This window comes from Spea bombifrons, chromosome 6 (genome assembly GCF_027358695.1).
Source record: "Spea bombifrons isolate aSpeBom1 chromosome 6, aSpeBom1.2.pri, whole genome shotgun sequence".
Taxonomy (NCBI): domain Eukaryota; kingdom Metazoa; phylum Chordata; class Amphibia; order Anura; family Pelobatidae; genus Spea; species Spea bombifrons.
In genome coordinates, this window is record NC_071092.1 from 3,903,865 (window position 1) to 3,920,210 (window position 16,346).

The following is a 16,346-nucleotide window of genomic DNA, read 5'->3' on the forward strand; positions in this document are numbered from 1 at the left end:
ATGTGACTGGCTGGGTAGGGAGAGTGTCTGAAGTTTGATTAATTCACTGTTATAATCTAAAGGAAGCTGCACCAGAGAAAGGTTGAGGACGCCCTCAATCCAGCAAGCTGCTGGGACTGCAAATCCCACCATCCTTAGCCAGCCAATGATTACAGAAACTGGAGACTGGTTGGCTAAGCATAATGGGCAATGCAGTGAACGCACAGTATGTGAATGCAAGGGGATCCATTCTATTTTGGTAACAAAAGTCATAATATTTATTAATGCTGATACATTGTTTCTGAGGATTCTATTAGCTTGTGTTGTTCTATAACAAACAGCCAAAAAATCATCAGCTTAAGGGGTTAAACGCATGATTTCAGCACTGGACAGCTCCTAACCCTGTCCCAGTAATTAATATATCATGACTTAAGAAATGAATGCAGCAGGGATGGGGATCCCATGACTTTAAGCCATTGAACCCACTGGCAGAATGTGTCAGACCCTCAGAGTTGTAGGAGTGATGACACACATTATGGGTATAAATGTTTAAACATAATAATATATTAATGCTGCTATTATATATTTATTTGCTCTGATTGCTAGTTCAGCATGCAGGGGGTCATAAGGAAGTCATTTGTTCTGTTAAATCATTGAAGGGATTCTCCTGTCCACCTTGATGCATTATATTCACGTCTTCCTTCTCCATGGTGCTGACCTTTGGGGATGTTCTGCATGAGGTCATGTAACAGGGCATTATTATTTAAACGGTGGTTTGGTAAAATGTATACTGATTGGCCAGGGTAATAATTCATGTTTTTTTATTCCATTTAGTGAATGACAATGTTCTCTGCTATGTCTTGGATCCTGTTTTTGTGGATAAGTCTGTTCACCCTGCTGTGCTGCCAGGGCTCCCTACATCATACCTTCCAGCAGCATCACCTTCACAGACCAGGTAGGAGTCCTTACCCCATCTACTCTCTGATATCAGATACAATGCGGGGTGCTTTTTATTTGTATGCTTGAAATGGCCATACATAAGCCCTCTTCAGATGTGGTTTGCTGTGGTTTTATCCGGTGGTATTCTGCTGAGAAGCTGTGAAAAAGACCTAAATGCTTTATGGAGTTAAGGGCTGTGCTTGCAGGGCTGGAGTAACCTGCACAGGCAGAGATCGGTTGTTTTGTATTAATAATGACTGTAGGGATGCTTATTTGTGCTAAGAGGTGTGAGGTAGGACTGGAGTAAGTAGTACAGGGAGTAATCTTGGATAATGGTGTGCATTTTGTGGTTTTAATAAAACTGTTTTTAGTTATGCATTAAATACCACCTCTGCTGCAGAACAGCTTTGGACATAAAGATGAAACAAGTCAGCCTTTTCTCTTCTATGAGGATTTAGCTTATAATCAGAGGCCGCTGCACCGAACAGAACAACGATTGTCATATTAATTGGGCATTTCTGTTAATTGTCAAGCGTTTTAGCATTGGTTTTGATTGACTACAACACCCATCATCCTCAGTTAGTTGTATATGGTTTGTAGAGTTGCTTTCGCACATTCCAAAGCTGCCATACTTTGCATTTGCAATAATCGATCATTCTGCTTGAGTTGTGTGACTTAAATTAGTAAAATTAAAGAAAAATATCTGCCTTCCGTCCGACTCAAACATTTACAGTAAATTCAACAACAGCACGTGATCTCTGGATTTGTGCCAATACAGTGTGGGTAACCCTTTCGAGGCTGGGCAACACATTTCAGTGCGTTGAAAGGGTTAAGTTATGCATTCAACAGTTTACCCATCACAGAGACATAGAAACATAGAACCTGCCGGCAGATCGGCCCCCATCCGGCCCCTGTCTAGTCTGTCCGTTTCTGTAAAGACTCAAACCTCAATCAGTCGTTGGTCTCGTCTTAGATTCAGGAGCCGTATGCCCATCCCACACATGTTTAAATCCCCTCACTGTATTACTCTTTACCACTTCTGCCGGTAGGCTGTTCCACTTATCTACCATATCATATCCGAAAAAAGAAGACAATAAAGCATTGCGTTATTTGCATATTTTCCCTTAAACAGTCACCTTCACGTTTTTATTTTATTGGGGTATTCGGTTTGTTTATCATGGGCTAATGTTATTTTTTTGCAATCGTTTTTATATGACGCTAGAAATGCGATAATATTACGATAAAAAAAAGAAAATAATGTTGTTCATGAATCATATGACCTTAGCAATAAAAATAATTATTTTAGGTGTGCTGAGTTGAATGATGTGCGTAGAAAAAATATATTATAGAGCTCAACGCCCGGCGGCCAGGTGTGATACTTGCGTAGAGCATTTTGGGGGGACATTTGGCCAACGTCACTAAAAAAACTTTTTTTACCCACTAGTGCCACCTATTGATATTCTAATTTTAATTAAAATAAGTAGGTTTTTTGCTGTTGCATTTAATGCTTTTGTTGCAAAAGAAAAAGTGATTTTCAGACCTTTCAGTAATTAATCATGAATTCATTTTAAAGTAAAATGCAGAACACGGATGCATCAAAATATTTCACTGATTCTAGATTATGGATTATAAATAAAAAAAAAAAATATAAAAAAAATAATAATTAATTTATTAATACATTAATTTCATAAATAATTATTAAAAATGTAATTGTAGTTATTGTTCTGCATTCGATGAAATTCCGTTAACTAAAAGACCTAAAGTGGAAAGAGCTGAAAATGCAAATAAATGTTATTTTTAGCAATATTTAGCACGTCATATAGTTCTTCTCTGCTTTTGAAATGTACTAAACGCTAATTAATTAATGGATTCCTGCAAATGTTAATAAAAGGCGACGTCTGCTAACTGCGTTAAGTCTGAATTGGACTCGTTCTGGAAAATAGAATGCTTTATATAATTAATGTTTGGGGAAAAAAAGTTGAACTATAAGATTTTAGCTTTTCATTCATTGCATTTTAGTCCAAAATCAATTTTAACCCTTTAAGAGCTCATCAAAAATATTCTATTATAGTAACTTGATAATGGTGGTGACCGAATGGCTCTGATATCGGTCCTTATGGAAAATCGTATCTTGTCAGGAGGGAAAGATGTCGTGAATTAAGTCACCTGCATTCAAGCAGGGCTTTCAGCTGTGATATACCAGAGGGAAAAACAGCAATAAGGATGCTCAGAGACCATTAAATCAAAGTCCAGTGTTGTGATGGTGGATATAATGGCCGATGCGTGGTATTAAAAGGCAGATGTTGGGAATAAAAAATTCTATTTAACCTGAGATTACAAAATATGCACACATAGTTTGGGGTCACTTAGAAATTTCCTTGTTTATGAAAGAAAAGCAAATTTTGTCCATTAACATGACATGAAATGGATCAGAAATCCAGCGCAGACGGGGTTAATGTTGTAAATGACTATTGTAGCTGGAAACAGCTGATTTTTAATGGAATTTCACTCCCATCGCTGCTGTGTTCCAATGGCCCTTTATCACTCCCATCACTCCTGTGTTCCAATGGCCCTTTATCACTCCCATCACTCCTGTGTTCCAACGGCCCTTTATCACTCCCATCACTCCTGTGTTCCAATGGCCCTTTATCACTCCCATCACTCCTGTGTTCCAATGGCCCTTTATCACTCCCATCACTCCTGTGTTCCAATGGCCCTTTATCACTCCCATCACTCCTGTGTTCCAATGGCTCTTTATCACTCCCATCACTCCTGTGTTCCAATGGCTCATTGTGTTTGCTGATCCAAGTTTAAGTTTAAAAAGCTAATTGATGGTTAGAAAACCCTTTTGCAATTATGTTAGAGCCAGAAATGTCCCTGTTTTCCATGAAAAAAGCTGAATGAACCCAAATCTTTGAACGGTGAGGTATATCAATGCTTTATTAGCTGGATAACCCTCAGCCAGATTATTACATGTAAATTCCAACTGGAAACCCAACGTCAGGTCATAAAAGTGGCCGAAAAAAAGGAGGCGTTACGAAAAAAAGCAAAAATAACGAGAGGGCTGAACGTCTTGCTTTCAAGCATTTGCTTAAGTTTGAAAAATGACCTCTTTTACGAGGCGGGATAAGCGCGATGTCGGGGGAATACCAAACACTCAGGAAATGTAAAAATGATACATCTTTCGCTCAGGACGGTGATACGAGTTCGGGTTCTTCTGCCGCTTTATCACCTGGTTAAGAACAGCGCGGTCCCCCCCAAGCGGGACTCTTTTAGGAGTCGTCTCCATACCCTATGTGAGTAAGATTGATGGCGCCCTCATCCCTGGCAGCCAATTTCAGTCTCTCAAGAAATAATCCACTACATTGACAGATGAGTGGAACCAGACATCCCCTTCGCATCACTCGCCGCGCTTTCAGCCTGAATTGTAAGTGAATGTCTTATAGAAAAAAAATATTTTGGAGCAGTTCGATTTGTCTGTAGGACCTTCTGTCATCAGCAGATGATTTTTGGGGATTTTTGCTTTTTTTTTAAATCCAGAAAACAAATGGCCACTCTATAACATGTACATGGATGATGTCATATGTGTTTATTTCTATGGGATTTCTTCTAAATAAGCTGATCCCGAGACTCTTACATACAAAAAATATGGGTTTTTTTTCCCAGACAGATGCTCCAAAACAAAATCAAAAGAATTAGTCCCAGACTGGATTTGCTGAGATCAAATATATATATATAAAAAAAACTGTTTTAATGTGGTTCCCAGCTGCTGCTGGACTCGGAAACGTTTCCACGTGCTTTGAATATGATGCTTTCATTAAATTTGAATGTGGTTTGAAACTGAGACGATGAGACATATTTATGGCCAGAGCTACCTCATATGGGGTCGGTGTTTCTATAAGACCAAAATGACTACATTGAAACCATAGACTTTTCCGGATACAAAGAAGTCCCGGGGTGACATTATTGACGGCCCATCAGGTACAAGCAGCGTCCGCCTGAGACAACAACCATTATAGATTGGAAGCTACATTGGGTTTTGCCCCAATCTCTGGCCAAGGGGCAAAACCTCAGGGTCTGGAACGGACTCATTCATATTTTACATTGACCTGATGGTATCTAAGACTCTTACGGTTGATATCCCTGCTTGAGTGGAGTTGACTTGAAGTTTCTTGAAATAATGACAAGTCAAGATTTCCATGAGTATTAGAGCTAATTAGTTAACACATTTGGCAATTGATGGGTTAATTCTTGTGGTTTCAGGGTCAACCCGTTTAGAAAGCTCCCAGGAATGGATTTTAACAACAAAACCAAAGGAAAACATTATTTCAACAAACAAGGTTCTATTTAAAAGGATGCATTAGATGTGTATTTGCAGGTGAGGGCATTCGAGGTGCTCATCGTCACAGATGGAAATTTCCTTGTCGATCTCATATGAGTTGGATGCTTTTAATTTATTGCACTGGTCGGCAGAGAGAGAGAGAAAAGAAGCGAATCTTCAGAGGAGCCCATTAAGACATTTCCAAAATGTCTATATTAACCCAAAATAAGATCAACTAAGTGTGGCAAGCTCTCTTCGCTTCGTCGGAAACCTAGGTATCCTTGTAATTATTGTGCGCCTTTTCTTGAGGAATATCGGAAATCTCAGGCAAAGTGGAAGGAGTTGTGAATAATTCATTCCGAATTCTCTTCCGTTGTACTCTGTCTTCCGCCAACATAGCATCTTAGCTCGAAGCATGTATTCTTAATAACACCATGGGCGTTATTTAGTAACGGGTGTCGTGTTAAAAAAAAGGCAAATGCATTTTCATGCCACGGTGTAAATTCTTCTGCTGTAGAAGATTTTTTTTCAACAGAAGCAAATATGGAAAGACAGACGGATCTTAAGATTTGGCGTTTTGTGTATATGAGATTAATTAGGCATTCCTTTTAACATAATCACGAGTTGGCTTGAAATGTAGAATTGTGCAGCTCGTGGACAGAACGTAGATTTAAAGGGACATTATTATACAAAGTATTTTTTTTGAGAAGCATTTAAATGCTCTTTGTAATAGAGTAATGCAATATTATTATTAAAAAAAACCCTTTTTTTAGCATTTTAACATTTTTTTTGTTACTGACACTAATTTATTTAGTACGCATCGGCTTTCCCCGTTACTGAACAATTTGGTCTTGTTTTACTGAGAAGGTGGTAGATAAGTGGAACAGCCTCCCAGCAGATATATAGAAAAAGTAGTAAGATAAGGTTTGGGTAGGTTTTTCAAGGTATGGGCAAAACCTTGGGGCCGGCTCTCGAAAGCAGATCCTCCCCAATGGCTCGTTTCTCTTTTGTGGAATGCATTGGCATTTCATACTGTTTATAAGATATTATTGGGTTTAAAAATATAGATATTGTCTCTGATACAAAGTTTGAAAAGCCGCCTTATCACCATAGCAACCAATGGCTGCTGTAAGACTATTCAAATTCTTAGGTGCATCCAATGAGCTTCCTTGGTGGCAGGAATAATGTCATACGCTTTCTTAGTTTGATTGCAACTATCCGAAAGATTTGATTCTAAAATATAATACATAAAACATAAAAACAATACAAATTTAGAAACTGTTCCCTATTCCCCCTATAAGTAATATATTTTAGCAAGGGCCGTACGGTAACTTTGATAAGTTATCGAGCTTTTGTTTTCGTAACCTTATATTGAGTGACCTCCGACTTGCAATTAGCAAGTTTTTATTTCCAGTGGCTCTGTGCAACCCTCTGTTCCAGTGCGCAATACAAAACTTATTTTCCCTATAATTAATATTATTTTAGTGTGTAATTGCATGTTATACGCATCACATATAATTACAGAGTTCCGCCTTCCCGCGAGGAAACCGGATAACACCCCACGTGTTTTCATCTAAAGAATAAAAGTAACACGATACTACTGAGTTGGTGGAAACGGAGGGTTCTTATTAGCAAAACAAAAAGATTGATGCGTATAGAGCGGAAGATTGATTACCATAAAAATGACAAAGCTTAATACGATTATAAAATGTACCGGGATTCCAAATTAACATCGATTTTTAATATATATGAAAAATTCTGTAGCGTTTGACACATTTATATTATATTATGCTACTTGTCCAATTCCAATTATCTTATAAGTAAAGGATCAGGTAACATTGTAAACTTATATTCTAAGTGTAAATGTGTTTTCCAATCTAACATATGCTAAAAACCCAGAAATCTATATTATATATTATTATTATTATTGTTATTATTATTATTACTATTATGTACTATATGGACAAAAGTATTGGGACACCTGAGCGTTACACCAACAGAGACCTTTATGACATCACATTCTAAATACATAGGCATTAATATGAAGTTGGTCCACTCTTCTGCGAAGGCTTTCCACAAGATTTTGGGGTGTTTCTGTAGGAATTTTTGCCCGTTCACCCAGTAGAGCGTCTGTGAGGTCAGGCGCTGATGTTGGACGAGACGCCTGGCTCACAATCTCCGTTCCGGTTCATCCCAAAGAGGTTGGACGGGGTTGAGGTCAGAGCTCTGTGCCGCCGGCCAAGTTCTTCCACCCCAAACTCATCCGACCACGTCTCTATGGGCCTTCCTGATGAGCAAGGTCATAACATATTGAATAATATTCTTTTTAATATCGCTTTACGATGAAGAAGCATTTGATTAAAGCTATTCCCAGATATTATTAGCATCAAATCATTTCCTCTGCGTTTTTCTACGCCTTTCAAGTAAGAGATTCCAGTGAGTTCTAAGAAACCAACTATGCTACCTATCTCACCAGAGAAGAAAAGATCCCAATAAAACCCCTTTGTAAATGTTTTTTTAAACCATGGGTTCTATGGAGTTGTGTGTTGACTTGTATTCCTCAGTCCCATAAGTAGGTAACTTCACAGCATGTTCACGCCATCCAATCAATAATCAGCTTAAATCATCCTTTTGAGTTTAGTTTGAAAGAACTGTTTTAATCTACAAATAAAGCATTCTTTTTGCTGCGTTTAGAGCAGAGGGGACTGCATTTTACCGGTTAAACTTCTTCTATAAAGACATTTAAAAAAAAACATGGTAACGTTATCAGGAATCTCTTTGATACACAACGCACGCTGGGCACGGGAGCAAAGTATGAAACCGTTCAACAAAAAGACGGCTTTAATACGCTTGTTGTCAAGTGTGAGAAATATATGTGAATGTGATATGCATACGAGGGAGCTGCGATAATAACAAGTCTTTCATGCCAATGTTAATTTCCTAAAAGGCTTCCATATCCCAAAATATGGCGCTAGGAAGGGGTGGCAGGGAAACCAGTTCTTGGAATGTTCTATTTACAGAATATTATCCAGCGCCAGCATCTTCTCGGCTTGTAGGGTCATATAAAGCCATAGTGGGGGGCATTTAATATATTGTAGACCTTACATGAAGTCACATTATGTAGTCCTTCATCAACGGTATATACATACCTCGGAATTCTAGAGTCCAAGAGTCAAGTTCTCCGGGTAGCAGAGCTGCGTTTGGCCAATTTAAGGCTGTCTGGGGCTTGGTCCAACCACATATGGCTAGCCGTGCCCCATAGAGGGGTACCCTGGCCTCTGCGCACGTTCTGCCCCTCCATAAAGCCACTGCCCCAGAAAAGGAAAGGCACCCTGGGAAGTTCCCATATATGCTTATATAAAGGCCTGGAATGGCCATCTGGGACACCATGCAGATACACAGTGGGCCAGTTTGCGATAGGGTCTCATACTAACCAACACTGCCGCCCTTGTGGCAGATCAGGTATTGATGCATGAATACGAAAAACTACTGCAATGCCCATGATGCTCAGCGACTGGTGTCCAATGCTAGGTGAAATTTAGGGAATTGTGGTCCAAAGCATCTACACTTTTTGGGGGTACTGGTATCAGTGACCCGAATGACCTTTTAGTTCTGGTTTTAAGTCATACACAAGTATTTCTAGGCTTTTGTAGAAATACTTAACTACGCGTTCAGGCAAAGGCTACAAAAAACTGATTAAACAGGAACGTCTCTGTGAGAAATTTAGTGGTCACTTTTATGCGTAATGATTTTTTTTTTCTCCCCTCGTTGCTTCTATTTTAGTTGGCAGGCAGAAAAATCAGTTATGGATCAAATGGAGCCATTCGTCACGGATTAATGCATTCAAATGTTTTGATAACAGTCGGAGACAAATGCGTGAGCGTGACGGTGGTGGCTGCCTATGGAAGGGGGAACAAAATTAACGAGGCTACAGAAAAGCAAAAAAACAATAAAAAAAAGTGAAATCCTACCATTTCAAACATCCAATCACCTAATGACTCATTTACAATAGATTCGTTAAAATGATATATGGTGGGGAATTTTTACAGCGTTGCTGAAAAAAAGAATAACTCGCACGCTCTGGTGGGTGATAAAGTGAGTAGTAATGTACATTTGCAAAGTCAAAGAAATGGCAATAGGTGTAAGTATTTATCAACGCAAAAGATATATGGAGCTGGCTTTTGCGCTTCGTAGCTTGGCTGGGGGGATGGCCTGAGATTCTCTGCCCCTCGCAACTTTCTTCGGGATTACGTGGCTTTAGCATGGACTTTCCAAGCAGGGATGCAATTCTCAATGATACTTTGTGTCAGGTGTCTAGAACTAATATCACTTGTGGGGCCTCCTCCCTGTTCCACATATTACCTTCTATATGGGGTGCATCCCCAGCATGACCCAGAGATTTAAAGATCGGAGTGACTTCTTATCCTCTGTAGTATTGCATTCTTTTCAATTGAAGGACTGAAAGTGCCAGATACTTGTGCCTTCTGATATGAGACGAAAGGTTGGAAGAGGACTACTTGTCCCCTCTCGCCCAATAATCAGAAAAGGAGACGTTCAGTCTGTTGCACCTCCTGCATCTGATATTGTTAAAGTTTTGGAACTAGATCAGAAGACTGTAAGAAAGGAACTTAGCCAATGCAGTTTTGGCCATGTGCCAGAGAATGTCACGCGTGCCGACTGCAGGACACGTTGCACAATTGGCTTTAAACGTTCATTTTCAAATTGCAGCATATTTGTAATTACCTGGCTTGCATTATGCCTTCATGAAACGATTCCAGGAGGCTGGAGCTCCATCACCCATCCAAACCAGACAGGTGATTAGGGGGACATGACGGGTTCTGCAAATGCTTAGACCCGGGGGTTTGACTATGTCAGGACAGTTATAAATACAGCATTTCACCTATACAGACGCTGCATGTATCTTTCAGCATTAGATCCAACAGAATATCTTGTGAATGTAACCATATCACTTCTTTAATGTTGCACAGTGGTCATTATTACAATAAAGGGCTATATTAATCATACCAGATCGTGATAAATTAGCATTATTAGACACATGTAGAGAAAACAAATAGTCAATTAACTATTTAATCTATTACATTGTACAGGTTATAAGCGTGCCATACCGATGGATACAATAGTTCACACTTTAGAGACCTCTCGGCCAATTCAAACCTTTTCTGGCAGATATTTCATCATTTTCCAGAAAAAGATGCAGGGTGCTGCACAGGAATAGCAACTGATGGGGAAAGTAGGAACATGTATGGCTCCTCTTATTTTTGTTAAATATATATTTTTACATAGTGGTTATAGGCACCTTGTTGAGGGAAAATGGATAGGACATGGTCATAAATAGATGCTGGGAATGGGTGGAATGGGTAACATGCTGGGAATCGGTGGAGCATAGACAAGTGTAGAGGGGAGTTCCATTAAGAATGAAGAACATTTACATAAATGCATTGTGGGGGTATGGACCCTGTACTCGCTCAGGACCATCCTCATGCCAAGGTAAAAGGAGCCGTTAATGGAGATGAGTGGAGGGGAAGGCAAAAGATTTAAGAAGAAGATAGAAAAGGTATGCTATGATGGAAGCGTAATAAGATGGCTTGATGGGGAGCCTCGACCTTGGGGTTCTTGATTAACTGTTGTTGAAGAGTTGAGGGACCCCAACGCTATCAGCTTATACTGGCTTCAGCTGTAGAGACTCATCGAAGCTCATGAGAGACTTCTGGGTAACGATGACCTTGGATTCCGCCTGTAAAATGAAACTGCAAACGATACAGTAACATGTTCATAACTTCAAAGATCAATTCTTCAATAAGGTAACATTTCTAATCAACACCTATTATAACTCGCTGTATTACTTCCCACATCGAGTTCATAACAACACCGTTCCCTCCGCCGCTGCCATTTCCATATAAATTGATGATTAACAGATGTCACAACATGATTAGTTGTTAGTGTCCCATTTAATGTGCGACTTGCAGGTGTTCTCTTTGTTGGATAATTGCAGTTGAGTTTACTTTCTCTGACGTTCTTCTATCCATGGTTTGTAGTCTTGATAGGGGTCACATTGTCCCTGTAATAGGACATTCCACCATTCATAGACAAGTAAAATGTCTTAACGTGTAATATTGTATCAAATGACAGATGGTGGCAATGCTTTATTGACTGATTGTACCTAGGGGCACCCGTATGTGGATTATTGGGTTAAAAAAAAACACTGTCCAGCTTCAGCACCCTACAGCTAACATTTATAAGATTATTGATTGTCACAAATTGGTCTTGATGGCAGATGGAAAAATGTCCGACAATCCAGATGATTTTTTACGATTGTTTATCCACTATGCTCATCTTCCAAAATGGCGCTGCACATGGGTAATAGAGGCAGGACCAGGAGGTTGCATAGGTCGATTGTGTGATCATTGTCTGTTCTTCCATGATGAACCAAGGTGAAATGTTAGGGAATAAGGCATTGGGACAATATACCACCAGTCGGGACCATCATATGACCATCCCATGGAGAGGTGGCCCAAACCTACTTAAGAATGAATGATGATGTTTTGTTGTTATGTGAATGAATCGGGTGCATGTGAATGAAAAGCACATTTATCCCGGAATTCTTACATTCGGTGGAACCTAGGAGGTTAAACCGTAGAACTCCGCAGCTAGACTTGTTTTGCACCAGTTGGAATCTGCTAATCACAGGTCTACACAATTCTTTCACAAGGGTATTGTAATCCCAGTGGGTCCTCTTTATTTCTCTGCGTAGATTAGCTGTAAGTGATCACGCTTCCCATCCGAGATGCTGGTTTTCTTAAATATTTCAACGGCTTGAAACTCTAAACGTTAGAATTGTTATGTCAATCATTCTTCGCAGGAGACACGCTGTTATGTAGAATGTATTATCCCCCCCCCCCTTCTACTATAACTGCCATTAATGACTGAAACATTTTCTGCTACTTAAGGAGGGCCCGGGAGAATCAAAGCATGAATATGAAATAAGAATAGGAAAATGATGGCACAATTATGTGGGCAATGTTCTTTCTGGTGGCATTTAGTGAAATTTAAGCTTTGTGAGGTAAGATGCTTTTCACTCAAACTCCCATCATGCTTGGTAATCAAGTGGCTGAGCATGGTAGGGGTTAGAGGCAGAATAGCCCCAGGTCACAGCTGCTAAAATGGAGTCAGTTGGCATTGATACTCCATCTAGGATTGGCTACGACTTCTTTGTGGTTGGTGGAGCATAACTCACATAATCCTCAGACGCATCGTTTGAAATAAGCAGAAAATCAAAGTTTGATTTTTCATTGTTTTATCTTGAAATCAAGTGGATCACTTTTTAATTAAAGGGGACACGGGGGAAGAGGTCACATGAAATCTCTACCCTTGCTCCCCCACAGGCCTGGAATACCCATTTTTGCACCGCAGGCAAATTCCCATTGGAAAACTGGCCGACAGCACCTCTAGACACAGACCAAGTGTTCCATTATGCGGCCATCGGCTAGACATGCCTGGCCACGAGCGTAACAATGTCACCAAGCCGCTGCTGGCCTTAAAGTGCAGGGGACGCCCCGTCATTGACATTTCAGCCCTGCTCCCCAATATTTACTTCTTTGGCTCACTAGCACCCACCGACGTCACTGGAACCACCTGCAACATCAGCAGGATCAAACACTGGTGTCATAGGGTAGTACCAGCCGCGTCCCGCAAAGGGTTGGTTCCGGGTAGCCAGAGCCCAAAAGTTCCCTGGTATGGCTTTAAAGGATATCAAGACAGCGGAGACAAAATGCTTTTAGTTACATTTTTCTCAATAATTCCCTATCTCTCTCATATATATATAGATATATATATATATCTATATATATATCTATATATTTGTCTTCCCTCCTTTCGGAGCTCAAAAGAGCGGTTTTTTGAATAGTTAACATGCCCCGTAGCTCATACGGTGACCCATTTTAATTCATCAGGACCCGTTGAATTAATAACTACCCCGAGAATGCTTTCTGCTGCATGCGGCTGTGTGAAGCGGCGTAGCGCGGCATGCCTAACACCGATACCTTTGTCGGGGAACAATAAAGCGTGGCTGTTACCATCATGTTTACGCTGAAAAATAGCATTAAAAAATGCAAATTATTTCTAAAGTTCAATTTCTGCTAAATGAAGAGCGTTGTAAACATATTTAGAAATGCTTAACATAAATTATGAGCTAATTAACATTTCCTGTGCAATTTTGGCTTCCAACAGCTTACCCTGCTAATTAGCAGATGACTAATAATCAAATTTAAATATTTCAACAATTGCGGAATTCATCACGTTTACCTGCCTTGGCAAGGGGTACTAGAATTAGAATTAGAATTTGCTGCAGAAGATACATTGTTGCGGTGGCCCGTGGACTACGGGGACGATAAGCTGCTCGGCAAAGGCAGATTTCCGATTTTTGCAAATTTTCGCTCGATAATAAATTTTTAGCAAAAATCCGCTGTTTGAGAAACCTTCCCTTTGTTTGACGTATAGTAGCACCGAGTATGGCTATACATAGAACCTAATTTAGAAACGTTCCCCCCTCCCGCACGCTCTGCCAGCCCGGCAGGTGACTTCTATTGCGAGCTCCTTTGTGCGCCGTACGGTCGCTGCACCTGGAGACATTTGCTTTGAAGGATCTAGAAGGATTTTTTTCATTATTTAAAAAAAAAACAAAAAAAACACTGATTTTCTCCCAATGTTGCATGGATAATTCATTTTCCAGTTGTTTTTAGAACACACACCTGTTTGGGTTTTTTGTTTTTTTTTGGATAGTGTAACAATATGATCCGGAGCGCCGGGAGGAGACGCAGACTCCGGATGAGGCCGTGTTCTGAAATTGTAAAACTAGAAGGAGCAGAGACGTTCGTGTTATAACAGTGACCCTGGGTCGGTGGAGACCCTGATGTTACTCATATAATACTGCGTGTTACATTCTGGGGAATGTGTGTGTTTGAGTTTAAAGGTGTTAGTATGTGTGAAGGAAAGCGCGTGGATGCAAGCATGCATATGTATACGATAGCCTAGAACAGATGTAAGCATTCTCAAACTTAGAGCGTTACCCTCGAATCAGACATGGGTCCTGCATGACTTATTATGGACCCGACCTTGGGTCTTTCTTATTAAAACTGCTTACATTATATTTCAGACTTCGGACAATACTTTCTCGGCTTTTGTCTAGAACAGTGCTTACCAACCCAATCCTCGGGACATACCAGCCATCCGGGTTTTTTTAATCTCTCTATTGGGATAAAATGCGGTAATCACTAAAACCCAGTCCTGTAAGTGACCCTTAAGGATTGGATCAGGAACCGTTGTTCTAGAATATCCAATCGTCTCCGTTACTGGGAAATGTGAAAAACATGAAAACATTGTCGAATTCTATTTTTTTTGTTTAACTTTAGAGAAAAATCCTAATTCTTTGGGTGAGACAAATCCTTTTGTTTTACTATTTCTGCCTTTCCACCATTGGAAGATAAGACATAAAACATTCCTTAATAGGTATCCTTTATCAGGTCATTCAGTTACCAGAAGGCTCTCGGAAACGATTACAGAGACGGGGAAAAGCATTTTCGGAAACATTAACAAACCTCTTTGTGGCTGTTTACTATGTTCTTTCTTTTAATCCATCAAATGTAAACTAACTATTCTAAGACTCCCAAGACCTTCATTTGATTCCTTAATTTGTTTTTATATACTACTAAGCCGATAACATTCATACCATGAAGAATATTACTTCTGAGCGGAGAGCGGGGTATTTATTATACTCTGTATCTTCACACAAAAACAAATTTGATTGTAGCTCTGTTTTTCTCCGTTAATATCTCATCTGCTGCCTCTTTTACTGCTGGAATCATTAGTTCTTGTGCGAAAGTGGATACATACTTCAGATAAGGAATGAAACCCAGTTCAGAATGTATCTGTGCCCTCAAACACGGAATAATCTTTGCGTTCCGATATATATTGTTGTATTAAAAGGCTATAATAATAAAGCAAAGCATTTTAACTAGATTATGGAGACGGATAAACCCCATTCGGCCCCCGTCTAGTCGCCCGTTTCTCCTGCTGTAAAGACTGAAACCTTAATCAGTCGTTGGTCTCGTCTTAGATTCAGGAGCTGTACGTCTACCCCATGCATGTTTAAATCCCTGCACTTACCTACTACCCTCTCAACAAAGTAAAACCTCCTTACACCCTATCACTTAAAGTTTTTTTGGTGCATCTAAGTTTATTTAGATCTCATATACAGATAAGACCTATCAGTTGCTGGCTAGTAATGTTCTTCGATGAAACATGTTTTAGGCTACCTTCCAAATTTACCTACTAAAATGACTTTAAAGTCTAGCAAAAAAGTAAAGACAAAATACTGTGATTGCCATTTAGTCTATATAGAGTATATACAGAAGGCTACGAATAATTTATTAGCAACAGAGCAGAAAATGAGGACGCTGCGGGAATATATTAGAGGAAGAAAATGTATTTCTATTCGGATTTTTTTAGAGGTAACACAATCAGAATCTTTCTCCCGGATTTTGACCTAGATACAGACACCACGTCTTACCTCTTCATAAAGGGCTGGCAACGTTATGTTTTATATTAAAAAAGTTATAGTTTAAAGGATAAAAAAAAAAACATTGCGGTTTTTGGGTCTCGTTAGATTAAATTTTGGAACATATTGAATAAATTTAATAAGGAATGCCAGAAAAAAAAATAAGAAGAACCCCTCAAGGAACAAAATATACAAAGCGGGTTTTTCTAAAGTATGTTTATAGGACATTTTAGGAGCAGCAGATGATTTACTTGTATTATATATCTCATACACATTCAAGGACATGCCACCCGCAGTGATAGTAGTGCGTAGTTATGGAAATGGATAAGAAGAGGGCTTCTTTGATTCCAATGATAACGGCCCCATGGAGCCTTGATCCACCCAGGAATTTTAGCTAGAATTTTATTTACATGACCGGGTTCTAATTTAGAATGTGGTTTATAATCAGTATGGCTGAAAACCTCGGAAACGATTGTTCACAGGGTTCCCTGACTCCTTTTCATCTGCATTAGAGAAGGTAGCAAGGATGGACCA

General features: G+C 39.6%; 1 protein-coding gene across 3 annotated transcripts in view; it reads left to right on the forward strand.

Moving 5' to 3' along the window:
* Positions 1 to 16,346, forward strand: part of TAFA1 (TAFA chemokine like family member 1) — a 110,048-nt gene that overhangs the window by 1,294 nt on the left and 92,408 nt on the right. For all 3 annotated transcript variants that reach the window (XR_008354945.1, XM_053469928.1, XM_053469927.1), the window contains exon 2: positions 814 to 934. Coding sequence is in view for 2 of the 3 variants with exons in the window: in XM_053469928.1 (XP_053325903.1) it covers positions 817 to 934 (118 nt within the window). In the remaining variant the exon portion in view is untranslated. The remainder of the gene's footprint in view (positions 1 to 813; positions 935 to 16,346) is intronic.